The sequence below is a fragment of the Echeneis naucrates genome, chromosome 12 (genome assembly GCF_900963305.1).
Source record: "Echeneis naucrates chromosome 12, fEcheNa1.1, whole genome shotgun sequence".
Taxonomy (NCBI): Eukaryota; Metazoa; Chordata; class Actinopteri; order Carangiformes; family Echeneidae; genus Echeneis; species Echeneis naucrates.
The window spans coordinates 19411973-19426413 of NC_042522.1; the positions used below are offsets into that span (position 1 = coordinate 19411973).

A 14441-nucleotide genomic window follows, 5' to 3' on the forward strand; every position below is an offset into this window, starting at 1 on the left:
TTCTCATAATTTAATTGAAATGCATTTGAATGAATTTATAATTGGGATCCACTGATTTAATCTTTAACAATGCAACGATTCACATAAAACAGCTATATTGATTTAAAATACCTTTTTAATCTTAATTCATCCGAGCTGCAGCTGCTGTGTTGATGTGATGCAGAGCAGCTGGAGCAGAATGTCCAATGAAATGGTAAATAATTTATTGTCTCTGCAGAACCAGTTGGTTCCTCCATGATAATCCCAGGAGGAGGGGAAAAGGTCTGATATCTGCTGTGACCTCCTCTGTCTGAGGTCACTATCAGCTCCACCTGGCGGCTCAGCACAACCAGCTGCAGCCACATTTCTTGATTTTTGAGACATAATTTGAAATGCGTGGATCTTTTCATGCTCCCATTTCTTCATTATTGTGTGAGCCATGACACGTTAATAACAACGCTTCAAACCAGAGTCGACATCAGTGCACAGTATGTCGATCACTAATCTGCTCTGTCGTACAGATCCTAAAGAGTTTGGGACGACATTGGTGCTTCCCTGCAAAATATCCCCAAAAGACACACAAAATGACAAAATGGAGACACAAAACATCAACAAAGTGCCAAAACCAGCAGACTGTGTATTAGGTCAGTCCTCTGGAGAATAACTTGAGATTTCCTGATTGAATCACGAGAAGTTTTTTGATGGGGGGCAAACTCAGAGAACGGCAGTACGTTCAAATAATATTTTAAAAGTCAAACAGTTCTTTGTTCTCTGCGGTAACAAAAGTTCTTTATTTCACGTAAACAGGAATTTCAAAAAAAGCAGCTGGACTTAAACGGTTTTTAAGGGAAGTGCTCAAAGATTGCATTGATTAGAAATCAGGAAATCTCTCCTTCGTGTGTGATGATGATGATGTGACAGATCATTTCTTCCAAATGTGGTCAACACAGTAAATTTTCTGGTACACAGTGTTCCCTGGAGAACCGAGAGACAGCTTCTTCAGCCCAGAGGAGTCTTTGGTACGTTGATCTTTAAATGCATAAAACTTGATGAAGTGAAATGATCCAAACTGTAATTTTTATTTTTCTTACTTTTTTGAACGTGTCTCTTATTCTGCTGTCTGCGCCTGGAGTGAAGATTTTCCAGAAAATGACATGACAGCATTTATGAAAGCTGAATCAGTCTGACTGAGGGTTTCACTCCAAAGGTTGCCCAGCAGAGAGCACTGACTTCACTTTCAGCTGTAAAAATCCCTCGTTCAGGACTTTTCTCAGGAACATTTCTGAGCGAAGGAGTCATCGTCTGAAACGTTTCCACATGTTGTGTGGTTTTGTAACAAACTAACAAAAAAGCAAAAACATTGAAGATGACAAATATTCTCTCTCTTTCTCTCTCTATATGATTTGCTTTCTTTTATTTCTATTGATGATTTAACAGTGAAGACTTCACATGGTATAATTTCATATAACACGATGATGTGGAGTTCAGCTCGGTTCTGAGTGCAGCTGATTATATTTTATTAGATTTGATTATTTTCTTCATATTATTGTGTGAAGTCCTGTACACGGTGTTCTCGGCCTGACTCCGCCCACTCGCTCTGATCATGTGACCAACGCTCAACTTCCTCAAATTGTGTGTGTTTGTGCAGCCTGAACACACACACGGACACACACGGACACACACTCGGGGCTCCAGATGGACAGTCTGAGGAGCCGAACCGGGCCCACCTGGAGGACTCCGGCCGGCCTGACGCTGCTGCTGCTCACCTGCTGCGTCAGGTGGAGCACCGGAGCCCAACGGAGCAACGTCATCCTCATCCTGACCGACGACCAGGACGTGGATCTGGGGGGCCTGGTGAGTTTGGACCGGCTGGAGAAGCTGACCATCAAAACAGACAAAACAGCAAAACTTTACAGAAAATCTGACTAAAGGATGGAAAGCTAAATTCTGACAAAGAAAGTCAGATATGTCATGTTTTATTCCTGTTGAGCAGAATAAAATCAGCTGACAGTCCAGTTTTAGAGGAAAGGTCAAGGTGGGAAGACTTCACATGAACTGGAGCTTCGATTCATTCCTGCATTCATCGTCTGACATCACTTCTTCAGTTTTCTGTAGGAGAAGAAACGAAGACAGTCAGATGATGTTGGACAGGTTGAGATGGAATAAAGTAAAGAAAGGTTTCATTTCTCCCACACGGTGGAAACACGGCGCTGTCGCAGCAGTAACATCAAATAAAAGCTGAAAGCAGATCAGATCAAATCTGGACCAGAATAATTAACAATGAAAAATATGATTTATGAAATCAGGAGTCTGATCTCATAATGTCTCCAGTTAAAGGTTGAAGTTTTTACTCCTTCACAAACGGTGTTGAGGGTTTATTTCAGTTTTTTCTCTGTCATCTGACTGTTTCTGTTTCTGTTCTGCAGACACCGATGAAGAAAACAAAAGATTTAATCGGAAATCAAGGAGCAACATTTGTGAACGCTGTGAGTTCATTTCCTCCCAAATACAGAATGTAGGAACACGTTCTTCAGCACAAGTAACAAAGAGCTTCACACGAGTCCAAAAAAACATCCAAACAATATCAGAGACTGATTAACTCACAGTGATAAATAAAATCAATATAATATTTTTAATATCATTTACTTTTGGCTCAATTTGTCAATAACAGAGTCGATAATTGAGTTTTTTCAGAATAAATGTTTATAATTTTTGAGGTTTAAGTTCTGAAAATACTTAAATCTGAAGTGTGTTCAATGGAAACACACCTGTTTGTGTTTGTGATTTTGTCCTGGGCCTTCCCCTCTTGTGGCTTTCTAAACACAGTTTTCCAAGTTAACGCAGACTGTCGAAGGCAGCTGCACTGTTTCCCCTTTAAGCTTCTCTCATTAGTTTCACTTAGATAAGTCTTTGAGGCCCAAACGAGTCAAATGATCCAAATAAAAAGTGAAATGCTGAAATAAAAGGAAAAGCTGCTCTGTCTATTTTTAGAGATGTCAAATCACGACACTGACTGCGAATGTCGCAGTCACAAGTTAAAGTGATGAGACGATGCGTTGAGTTGCACATCATGTTTCTGTCATCATCTCTTTCTCCTTCATCTGATCTCCTGGTTTCATCTTCCTCTTATGTCCGCTCTCACTTCCTCCTCAGTTCACCGTGGTGCCGCTGTGCTGCCCGAGCCGGAGCAGCATACTAACCGGTCGGTATCCGCACAACCACCAGGTGAGGAACAACTCTCTGTCGGGGAACTGCTCCAGCCCCCGCTGGCAGAAAGGTCCCGAGGCCGAGGCCCTCCCCGTCTTCCTCAACAAGCAGAACTACCAGACGTTCTTCGCTGGGAAATATCTGAACCAGGTCTGCACTCAGAATCAGAGCCCGTCCTGATAGTAGTACTTTAAAATGTGTGTTTATTCACTTTTTAATCATCATAAAAACTATCAATATTATTATATTAGGCTTTTCCAGATAAAGGGTCAGGAGGAATATTTCATCCTGTCACAAACGTCTCACTCAAAATCTGACCGCAAGAATTGTTTTTGAAACTGAAACAAGCACGACAAACTGACACTGACAGTGCAGTGTTTAATAAAAATGAAGTCAGAGGATGCTAACAGCCAAATATGAGTCAGCTCATTTAAAGAAGTACGTTTGACAGTGAACGCACCACGACAGCGTCTCTAATTTTCTGGGTTTGTTCTACATAATTTATTTTATGTAACCCACCTCTCGGACATTTTCTGGACCTGCCCTTACCTGTCCAAAAAAAAAAAAAAACCCAAATGAATCCATGCTGCTTCTGAAAATGAAATAAAAAGATGTTTGGCAGTACAGATTTGAAGCCCCACTGGGGGGGCGGGGGTGTTTTAACACCCTCAGCTCTTTTACTTCCTGCAGCTTTGAGAGTTTCACACTTCCAAACTTCACAGTTCAGAGTTAGGTAGATTTTTATCAACAGGCCCAAATGTCCAAATGTGGATGCGTTAGGGTCAGACTGAAACAGCCTCTGTGCAGACAGCCGTTTGGTTTTTGCTCACGTTGTATTTTAAAGGTCTATAAATTCATTTTCCTGAAATGAACTCTTCTGCGGTGCGAGTTAAAGGTAAACACAAATGCCTAGCTGATCCTGTTTTTCTACTTTGTCTATATTTTTAACAACCTGAAAAATGAACGAGCCTCTGCTATGATTTTAAATTAGCAACAGTCTAAATTAGAACTTTGGATTTGGTAAATATTCTTAGAATTCCATCTTTTATATCTTTTATTCTCTCGTATTGTATTTTATTGTATTTTTTGGATCTGTATCAAGCTTTAGTGTCATTTCTGTTTTATTTCTAATGTTGTTCTTATAATTTAGTTGTTTTTGTGTTCATGGATGCTCACAGCAGTAAACGTGATTTAACTGTCTTCCTCCCTCAGTATGGTAAAAAAGAAGCAGGAGATGTTTTCCACGTTCCTCCTGGCTGGGAGCAGTGGCACGCATTGGTGAGACTGAAAAACACACAAAAAATGCCCCAAAGCTGTTTTTCCATGAAGGTCTGTGACGACAAGCTGTGCTGTTTGATTTGCAGGTGGGAAATTCACAGTACTACAACTACACTTTATCCGTGAACGGCAAAGAAGAAAAGCACGGAGACGATTATGAGAAGGACTATCTGACCGACCTAATCGTGAGTATAAAATCACACCATCACACTTTATGTAACAGTTTTATTGGAGGAAAGGGAGCGTTCACCTCTGATCCGTCTGAATCAGCTGCTGCTGTAGAAAAATAAAAGCGGCAGGAATTCTCCTTTTTCTGCCGCTCAGCAGAATAAAAGGTTAATCATCACCAATGAGGGAAAGAGGCTCTTCCATGTTTTGGGCGTCTGTATTTGTGAGTGAAGAGTTTTTGCTTGTTGAACGTGTCTGTTGCGGCAGCTGCCAACATGTCCTGATGTAACTTTGGTGAGATCAGGTTTGATGCGTGACGTCTGTCATCAGGTGGTTTGGTTGAAGAGGAGGCTAAAAGGATGTGTCTGAATGTGTTCTCTGGTCCGTTCCTGCTGTGTTTTCAGTCTCGGTGTGTTCACAGGTGAACCGCTCGCTCCAGTTTCTGGATAGCAGGAATCCCAAACGTCCCTTCTTCCTGATGTTGTCTCCCCCGGCGCCTCACTCCCCCTGGGCAGCGGCGCCTCAGTACCTGAAAGAGTTCAGCAACGTCAAAGCTCCTCGAGACGGGAGCTTCAACAAACCGGGGAAGGTACGACCAGCCCGAGGTCCGACATCAACAGGGTTGATTCCCGCTCTCTGAATTCTCGCTGTGTGTTTCAGGACAAACACTGGCTGCTGCGTCAGCCCACCAACCCCATGTCCAACAGCTCAGTCTCCTTCCTGGATAACGCGTTCAGGAAAAGGTGCGTCTCATAAACAATAAATCCGTGAAAACCTTCACACAATAACAGATACATCATCATGAGCTCAGCATTTAACTTGATAATTAAAAGCATCAGTTCGAACTTGTTGGCAGATATTAAAAATGGAGTGTCTCCTGCAGGTGGCAGACTCTGCTATCTGTGGACGACATGGTGGAGACGCTGGTGAAGAAGCTGGACAGCATAAAGGAGCTGGACAACACCTACATCTTCTACACCTCCGACAACGGCTACCACACAGGTCAGAGCGCGCTCAGTTAGGGTTAGGGTTAACCCTAACCCCGACCACGTCCTCAGTGAGCTTCATCACCTGTCCTCCCTGATCCAGGTCAGTTCTCGCTGCCCATCGACAAGAGACAGCTCTATGAATTTGACGTCCGGATCCCGCTCATGGTCCGAGGCCCCGGCATCAAACCGAAGCAGATGCTGAAGGTCACAGGACGTTTACATTTTGCTTTTCTTTCATGTTGAAATTCATTTTGATTTTTGATTTGATTTTGTTCTTTGCTCGACACCTTCAGGCTCCCGTACTGAACATCGATCTGGCGCCGACCATCCTGGACATCTCTGGTGTCAACCTGTCCGCCGTCAATGTGGACGGACAGTCTTTCCTCAGTCAGATGGTCAGCCTGTTTAATCCACTTCAACCTTCTTCCTGCAGGCTGCTTTCATTGTCTGAGCCTTAACTGAGTTTTTCTCTCAGGCTCCTTCGATGCGTAACGGCAGCGCACGTCCATTTTTCCTCATCGAATACACCGGAGAGGGACATCCAACAACAGATCCCGCCTGTCCCAAACTAGGCCCGGGACTGTCTGTAAGTGGAGGAAGTCACAGCATCACCATCCTCAGAGACACTCAGGCTTATGTGGAAGAAGAATTTCCTTCAGCTTTATTTTATCTTATCTCTTAAAACAAAGATAGCACTAACCTGTTGAACACAAACATTTTCCTCAGGAATGTTTCCCAGACTGTGTGTGTGAGGACGCCTACAACAACACCTACGCCTGCGTCAGGACGCTCGACGGCCAAAACGACATGCAGTACTGCGAGTTTGCAGACAGCGAGGTAGGGACGCTTTTTAGAGACGTGTGGTCGAGTCGTGCTGTGACAACAGATCTGAAGCTGTGTGTTGGTTGTGCGTCCCCAGTCGTTCGTAGAGGTGTACAACCTGACGTCGGACCCCCACCAGCTGGAAAACATCGTGAAGAAGGTGGACCCCGTCATCCTGCAGGCCATGAACCAGCGGCTCATCAAGCTCCAGTCTTGTGTGGGCATCAGCTGCCGTGACATGAAATGAGGAAGCGGAAACAGAAAACGGCAGCATGCAGGTTTTACACCCCCTGCAGCTCACTTTCTTTCTCTGCTCAAACTTGACTTTAACCACAAGTACGATGTTGCACTAGCTTTTTTCACTTAAGACATTTTTGCGTGTTTTAGGAGGAAAAGCATCCAAATTAAATTCCACTCAGCTGCTTCAGTTTCAGGTTCTTGGTTTTGGTCACATTGGCTCACTGTCAAAATGGCCAGCTTTCCTGAAACACGTAAACACAACAGGAAGAGCCTGATATTTTGGGAAATAACGCTTATTTGCTTTCTTGTTGAGGCCCCAAAGCTCCATGTTGTTTTACATCTCCTTTCTTAGAGCTCCAGTAAAAACAGTCAGCCAATCAGCAAAGAGGATCTGAACATTTTTTTCTAATTTGCTGACAGTTTTCTGAGCAACACATAAAAAAATAAAGCAAATTTCAGGCAAACACTCAGAGAAAATCCAGAGAGGTGGGCGGGGTTTAGGGCAGCTGCTTTTCTGTGACATCACAAAGTCCCAGAAGTCCTGACAGCTGGTTTTAAGGCTCAGCTTCTAATCCAGACTGTTATGTAGAACCTGGACCTGATTTAGGATCAGACTATCTTTAGACCGGATGGACCTTTAGACTGCAAAACTGTGATGTGAAGGAGACACCTCTGAGTTTTATGAGGTTTTATGTGTCTGACTGCTCATGACTGCGACACAAGCATAAAAATAATCCTATAAAACTTTATTCTCAGTGTGATTCAGATTCAGGTTTCCTCATCAACATGGATTTTTCTAGTCTGACAAGTCAAAATGTCTGCAGCTGAAAGAGGCCATTTTTTTTCCTGAGCTGAGCTCGTATGTCACATCACACTCCTTCAGTCCAAACTGCCTAATGTGCTGCACTAAAAAATTCCTGTTCATAATCTCACCTGAGCCTTTAACCAGTCAGAGACCAACCAAATGTGATATTCAGAAACAACCAAAGGTTTGCTGGCACTGTAATCCGCTCATCGCTTTAAAGGTTAGCACAACGTTTTAGAAAATCTGCTCAACTGTGTTCTGAGGATTGTTGAATTGAAATATTTGCACCACTTGTCTCTAATTTTTTTAATTTAAAACAACATTCAGCACACAAAGCAGAAACAGAAGAGTGAGTCTGACTGCATCCACATTAAGTCTTTTTTAAATACAAAAACTGAGGTGTGAAAGTCTCGTAGTTATCTAACAAAACTGCAAAATGTCATTTTCTTTACAGTTTTTTTTTTTTTTAAATAAATGTTAAACTTAAAAAATAGTGAATTAGCTTTAGAGCTGCTGGCGGGCAAATTTAGTTAATTCTATTCCTACTGCTAAGCTCAGCAGAACTTGAGTCTACAATGTGAAGAATGTGAAACTGTTCCCTTCTTCGTTTTTAACTTTACTGTAAACTCTGCCGTTTTATTTCTGCAGCACTTTCGGAGCCAAACTAAAATAAGTGGTCTTGTCTTTTTCTCCAATTTTGTCCCTCAGATTTAAAGAGTGGACGCTGCGTTTTAAACCCTGAATCCTGAAATTTGGTTGAGATGATGTTTTTACACTAGTATTAATGATTCAGTTGTACAAGAAAGGGAAAAATACTTTGTATTTTTGTGCCAAACTTGTCATGAGAAATCTTTCATGGTAACGTTTGAAGTGGACGCTTTACTCCGATGTGCCTTGTTTTTTGCACTGACAAGGATCACGTGCCTAAAATGTGAATGTATTTACACTGTGATGTAACTGATTAAAGATAAATGAAAGGAACCTTTCAGTCGTGTGTGTTCTCCTCTGGGAAAACTGCAATAGTCGATAGATATACTTAAAATAAATTCATAAAATACTAATAAAGGATCTGTTTGTAATTCTCCTGACAGGTAATTTCTTCATTAATTAAATAAACTTGTTAGCTGGCTTTTGTTGCTGCTGAACAGCCTCACTCATAGTCAGGGCGCTTCATGTCATCTCAGTGACATTTAAAAGCAAACGAGCTGTAAAAGGCTGAAGGCTGATTATGCACCAAGTGTCAAATGTGATTAATGCTCATGTTTTATCGCTCAGCGGTGAGCAGCGACATAAGAGAAGATGTTTTCTTGTTCCAGCAGGTTTGGGCTTTGTGAGCTCTTAAATCTCCTGTTTTTTTAATAATAACCTGATTCATCCAGAATTTTTTTTTCATGAAACAGCGAACTGCTAAAATTTCTCAGTTAATGACAACAATAAACTGGGTCTGCGCTATATTTTCATACATCTGCAAAACAGCCAGATTATTTCAGAACAAAATCATCCTGAGGGCTTAACGGTTCACTGAATGATTTCATTTTCTTTTATTCTGTTTATTTCACCACAAAAAAAAATAATAATAATTTTGATGTGGAACGTTTTTTCACAGGTATTTGTACACGGCCTTCTCCTGCAGGGTCTGAATCTCCAACTTGACGGGACATTTGTAGAAGTATGACAGTAACGTCTCCGTGTAGCCAATTAGGAAGTAAAACTTCTGCGGCTGGAGTCTCTGTAACAACAGCGCACATATGATGAGCTGGTTTCCGCGCCTTTTGATCACAATCTCATTGGCCAAGCAGCCGTGGAAGGTCCCGAACATGAACTTCCGGATGAACACGTCTTCCAAGGTTCGCTCAGCTGCTCCGTCTTCTCCTTTCAGGTTACCTGGTGGAAACAGGAAGGAGAGCAACACCGCGGTGGTTAAAAATCAGAAATCAGACGGGATATCCGTGCACGTGTTCAGTCGCCCTTTAACGAGCCGGGTCATGCTCACTGGTGTGCTGTGACAGCCATCCTTTGCGGTGGCCGATGTGATGTGGGTGAAGTGCTTGCTCATAGGTCAAAGGTCTGTCTCCTTTCCCCACTCGGATACGAGCTGCTCGGTTCTGAAGGCAGAAAAGACAGAAACCAAATGTCAGGAAAAAAAGTCGGAGTGTCTTTAGACGTAAACAGGCTGATGATGAGACAGGAGAAGAGAAATTTCCTTTTCTGACAGTAAGAAAATGTCACTTGTGAGCTGTTCATCCACCAGACCCTTCCTTCTGTTGCTTCGTGGTCCAGTTCTGACGCTCATGTGTCCACAAACTTCCTCAGTACATTCATTAAAGATGTGTTATTGCTGCCTGATTGTTTACCTTGCAGCAAACAGCTGTAACATGGAGGGCTCTGCTTCCAGAGGAGCTGCAGACTGACCCAGCCCGGGATAAGGCCCCCTGTAGGGACACAGGAGAGCAGAAAGCACCCGATCATTACATTCAACAGTCTTACTGTCTTAAATCAAGGTCAGCAAGGTTGTGACGCTGCAGTAGTTAAAGCCTGCTGACCTAAAGTTAAAGAATTTAACAGTCTGAGTTCACTTACTGTTGCTATTACACAAACACGAAGGGGGCCAAAATATTAGGAACCTCCTGAGCATTACAACAGTACAACACCATCATTTTTACACGCTACATTGACCACACTGTTGTGTTGAATGTTGTTTTAATGCTCCAGCTCTTTGTGTCGTTGGTTTTTGTGCTCTGGTTGTATTAATGTGTGAACACGATGTTTCCTGCAAAAACCGCATGAAGCTGCAAGTTCACAGCGAAGCCACGAAGTTGGAGACAGAATGAACACCACGTGTGAGAAATTTAAAAGACACTGCTTTTTAATTTTATATTTCTTACCAGAAGCCTCGACACGCCGGAGCTGCTCAAGGACGCCGCCATGTTTTCTGTTTGCTAGCGCACTGTGCTACAGTTAGCCAAAGAGCTAGCCCTAATCTGTAATCCTCTTATTTCTCACTACCAAAATTTATTCAAAGAACATAAAAACTTTTCGATCATTATTGTGATTTTTTTTAAACAAACGCATTTTTTTCATGAAGTCTTGGCCTGGGAGTTGGAACTGTTTATTTGTTGGCTTAGTATCTGTTTCCACCGGACGACTGTTGGCCCGGCTCAACCGGAACAACAAAAGTAGAACAAATCATTGAAACTCAAGCGTTCAATGAGTTGGTTATGATAAAAATTTACTCATTTAGACATTATTTTATTCTTTATTATATCATAACTTATATTTTTTACATCTTTTTCGCGCTTTTTATTTTCAAAAATACGTATTTGTCAGTGGTTGTGCACTTATTTTGAAAGCTGGAGCCCGGATGTGTTATGGTTCTGGCAGCAGGAATTCCGCCGTTAGAAAACGTTTCCCGGCGAACGGAGCTTGTTTATTTCTGCCTTTATTCCGTTCGCCTTGAATGTTTTTCACACTTTGCTGACTTTTCGGACGTCGGGCCGTCGGAGGGGAGCTCGCTAACGGATCGGCCGGGCCGGTGGAAGCCGTCATGGCGTCGCCGCTGGAGATGACGGAGATGTACGACAACGCTCTGCTCGGAATCCTGCAGCACGTCGGGAACATCCAGGACTTCCTGCAGATCTATTTCGGCTTTTTGTACCGAAAAACGGACTTTTATCGCCTCCTGTCGGGTCCCAACGACAAGATGGGCTTCCCCCCCGGCGTGGCGGAGAAGATGGTGCAGAAGGTGAAGCTCGTCCTGTCGGGGCTGGAAGTTATGGAGCTCCGGTGTCATTTTAACAACAGAACTATAAATACCCTGCCGACTGAGCCGTTTCAAAGTCAACACCACTGATTCAGAAGCTGCTTTATGTCCTGTTGGGACTGTAGTCACTGCAATTCATTTATCAGTTACTTTGATTTGATTTGGAACAAAGTTTGAAACTGAAGCTGCTGCTGTAAACACATAAAAAAAGAAAATGGAGTCTAGACAGCTATATTGATAAAATTCATTTAACTGAAATATGAAGTGCATATGTGCACAAATATCTCCTTTGTTTCACAATCTCAAAGTAAATTACAAATAAAAGCTAAATAATACACAAAAACCTGTTTCACAGCTAATGAAAATGACAATGAAAAGGTTTCAAGGCTGTGTTAACCTCAGCTCTGATAAAAGAGCCCAAGTGTATCGATGACTCCACACAGGAAGAAGAATCTATGAAGAATTGAAGCTGCTGCCTTCAGGAATATGTTGCAGATCACCTGTGTGTTTAAAAAAAAAAAAAAACAATCAAGCAAACAGTATGACTTTTGATAAAGTTTGTCTGGACAGCTGTCTGTTATGGATCCTGTCCTGATGCTGCTGTTGGTGTTTGTGTCTTCCCTGACTGATGTCATTGTGTCAGACATCGGTGAAATCTGAAACCTGACCTGTGATAATCTCATGTTTGCTCCTCAGTCATTTAAGCTCTTTGAGAAGCTGGCGGAGCACGACAGAGAGCGTCAGCTGAGCGAGCTGCAGAAGAGAGAGCAGAACAGACGAATCCCTCCGGCAGTGCAGGAGCTGGAGGTCTCCACCGAGCCACCTGAGGGGGCGCCTGAGCAGAGCGTGGAGGCAGCGCAGGTGGAGAGCCCCCCCCTGGATGCTGGGCATGCCTCAGAGATGGCTGTCAGCCCCCAGCCAGACAGCAGCAGCAGCGGGGGTCCAGCACCGTCAGCAGAAGAGTGAGTACCATCAGTTAACATGTGCACTACAGAAGAGGAAGAGAAGGAAACGTTGAACGCTGCTTGTCTCTGTGTGAACGTTGTGCTTCAGGAGTCAGGAGAGTTTCCAGGCTAATTCTGACAGTTACAACGGCGCGGTGAGGGAAAGCTACAGCTGGTCTCAGGACTACACTGATGTGGAGGTCCGAGTGTTTGTGCCTAAGACAGTCGTTAAAGGCCGACAGGTAAACTCAGACATGCAGCCACACGAGGAATCCTGCTCTGCAGTTGTGTGCCATCCTGTTTTGTTTTTTTTTTTGGTTGTTTTGTTTGCCGCCTTCAGGTCAGCGTCACTCTTCAGACTGGCAGCTTGCGGGTGTGTGTGAGGGAGGGAGCTGAAAGCCAAACGCTGATGGAGGGAGAGTTCACACACAAGATCAACACTGAAAACTCTCTGTGGAGCCTGGAGCCTGGAAGCTGTGTGGTCGTGAGTTAGCACGCCAATGGTGTAACCCCCCGCCGCCATGAGAATTAGCCTTAAATGTAACTTTGAACTGTTTGACTTCCAGCTGTCGCTCAACAAGGCGTCCGAGGTTTGGTGGAGCGCCGTGCTGAAGGGAGAGAAGGAGATCGACATCAACCAAATCAACCGTGAGCGCTCCATGGCGTCCGTCGACGATGATGAGCACGCCGTTCTGGACAGGCTGACCTTTGACTACCATCAGAAGCTGCAAGGAAAACCACAGAGTCATGAATTGGTGAGCAGCTAAATTAACACTGATACAAAAGTCAGAATTTGTGACCCAGTATTGTGGTTGAGTGGGTTTTTTAATGCTTTTGAGCCGCTCCCTGATGGTCAGTAGATAGAATGAAGATTTAAGGGGCTTCAGTCTGGTTTAATCTGCTTCGCTGTATTTGTGGTTGTGTGAGTCACCTTCAGAAAAACTGATTTAGCCGCAGTGGTCGTTTTATTTTGAAATGTTTTTACTGCTTTCCTGTAGAACTAACTTTTTACGGCGTAGTTTGACGCACAGGAGTTCAACATGTTGAACTGCAGTCACACAGACAGGAAGTGTGTTGCAGCTTTGAGTATGAATTAATTCAAATTTTTATATTAGAACACGGAGTGAGTGAGGAAATCAGCCTCTAAGATGGAGTTCAGACTCAGCAGAGCCGACTCTCCTCTAGATGGCACTAAATGCTTATCAGCATTAATTTACTGTCTGCGTCCGTCTGTCCACAGAAAGTGCACGAGATGCTGAAGAAGGGCTGGGACGCCGAGGGCTCGCCGTTCAAAGGGCAGCAGTTCGACCCCTCCCAGTTTGACATCCCCCCCAGCGCGGTGCAGTTCTGAACCTCAGACAAAGCATGAACTGAATCTGAGTTTCCTCGCAGAAGTAGTTGAAATAAAGTCGACGTTGACTGCTGCTCTGTTGTGTTGGAGGTTTGTTTCACTCAAACCAGAGCTGGAGGGTTCCTGACCTTTTCATTTCATGATCTCTGGACTCCGATCTCTTCACTGCTTCTATATTTGTTTCCAACAGGGAGTGATTTCATTTGTATTCTCAGACCAAACTGTGGAGTATTTAGTCAACTGTGTTTTCTCGTAGTAATGCTAATAATGATGAAGCTGCACCACAATGAATAGAGTTTCTCATTTGCATTTAAATTTTTGAAGTATGTTACATAACGATTTCTTTTCCTTCGGTGTGGGATAATTCATGTTCATCTGGCGCAAATAAAGCACCACGTTTTAAATTTATAATAATTTCATAATAATGAAAGTGAAATGCAAATTCCAACGGCAATCAAAATATTTCCAAAAGAGTTTCATCCTGCTTTCTCGCTGTCCTTCCGTCTGCACACTAAATTATAACATGTTGGTGTGAGAATAAATAGAGTTCAGCGTTTATGTAGCATGATGAAGACTCAAATGGGATTGAAAGCACTGGAAAAGGTAATGAGTAAATCATCTATATCATGCATTGGCCATGGATGTTGGGAATTTAATCTGAAAAGTTTGATTTATTTAGTTTTTTGTTTTACTTTAAAATTCAATAAGATCTAAAAACTTGAACCAGTAAAATAAAAACAATTTCTACCTTTTGTGTTTCTAAAAGACAAAATAATTTTTATATTCTCAGTCAAATTGTCATATAAGAGAAATAATGGAACCTCCTAAATTTGAACTCATGGTTTTATTTACGTTAATAGATGTGGATGGTAAAGATATAGATTCTGAATTCTTGGAT

General features: G+C 42.9%; 3 protein-coding genes across 3 annotated transcripts; 2 read left to right on the top strand and 1 right to left on the bottom strand.

Moving 5' to 3' along the window:
- The first annotated feature begins 929 nt into the window (after positions 1–929).
- On the top strand, positions 930–8486 carry gnsb (glucosamine (N-acetyl)-6-sulfatase (Sanfilippo disease IIID), b). The gene is made up of 14 exons (XM_029515301.1): positions 930–998; positions 1628–1833; positions 2406–2465; positions 3133–3336; positions 4399–4464; positions 4551–4649; positions 5054–5221; positions 5293–5375; positions 5516–5634; positions 5722–5825; positions 5915–6016; positions 6097–6207; positions 6348–6458; positions 6541–8486. Exons 2-14 carry the CDS (start codon positions 1675–1677, stop codon positions 6688–6690), a joined length of 1536 nt encoding a protein of 511 aa, XP_029371161.1. The 5' UTR covers positions 930–998; positions 1628–1674; the 3' UTR covers positions 6691–8486.
- A 536-nt stretch (positions 8487–9022) lies between these two features.
- On the bottom strand, positions 9023–10474 carry mrps24 (mitochondrial ribosomal protein S24). The gene is made up of 4 exons (XM_029515303.1): positions 10374–10474; positions 9843–9920; positions 9482–9593; positions 9023–9372 (listed from the first exon to the last, which is right to left on the bottom strand). Exons 1-4 carry the CDS (start codon positions 10413–10415, stop codon positions 9089–9091), a joined length of 516 nt encoding a protein of 171 aa, XP_029371163.1. The 5' UTR covers positions 10416–10474; the 3' UTR covers positions 9023–9088.
- A 357-nt stretch (positions 10475–10831) lies between these two features.
- Positions 10832–14288, top strand: nudcd3 (NudC domain containing 3). The gene is made up of 6 exons (XM_029515302.1): positions 10832–11230; positions 11945–12210; positions 12302–12434; positions 12533–12676; positions 12759–12947; positions 13433–14288. The coding sequence occupies exons 1-6, from the start codon at positions 11033–11035 to the stop codon at positions 13541–13543; spliced, it is 1041 nt and encodes a 346-aa protein (XP_029371162.1). The 5' UTR covers positions 10832–11032; the 3' UTR covers positions 13544–14288.
- The last annotated feature ends 153 nt before the right edge of the window (positions 14289–14441 follow it).

What these genes read in the sequence shown, in the direction of transcription:
- gnsb (XM_029515301.1), top strand. Translation starts at nt 1,675, where the DNA reads ATGGACAGTCTGAGGAGCCGAACCGGGCCCACCTGGAGGACTCCGGCC. An exon ending in GATAACGCGTTCAGGAAAAG is followed by an intron (nt 5,376 to 5,515) that starts GTGCGTCTCATA and finishes TGTCTCCTGCAG; the next exon opens with GTGGCAGACTCTGCTATCTG. An exon ending in GCGAGTTTGCAGACAGCGAG is followed by an intron (nt 6,459 to 6,540) that starts GTAGGGACGCTT and finishes GTGCGTCCCCAG; the next exon opens with TCGTTCGTAGAGGTGTACAA.
- mrps24 (XM_029515303.1), bottom strand. Translation starts at nt 10,415, where the DNA reads ATGGCGGCGTCCTTGAGCAGCTCCGGCGTGTCGAGGCTTCTG. An exon ending in CCGGCGTGTCGAGGCTTCTG is followed by an intron (nt 9,921 to 10,373) that starts GTAAGAAATATA and finishes GTGTCCCTACAG; the next exon opens with GGGGCCTTATCCCGGGCTGG. An exon ending in ATGGCTGTCACAGCACACCA is followed by an intron (nt 9,373 to 9,481) that starts GTGAGCATGACC and finishes TGTTTCCACCAG; the next exon opens with GTAACCTGAAAGGAGAAGAC.
- nudcd3 (XM_029515302.1), top strand. Translation starts at nt 11,033, where the DNA reads ATGGCGTCGCCGCTGGAGATGACGGAGATGTACGACAACGCTCTGCTC. An exon ending in CAGTCGTTAAAGGCCGACAG is followed by an intron (nt 12,435 to 12,532) that starts GTAAACTCAGAC and finishes TGCCGCCTTCAG; the next exon opens with GTCAGCGTCACTCTTCAGAC. An exon ending in AGCCTGGAAGCTGTGTGGTC is followed by an intron (nt 12,677 to 12,758) that starts GTGAGTTAGCAC and finishes TTTGACTTCCAG; the next exon opens with CTGTCGCTCAACAAGGCGTC.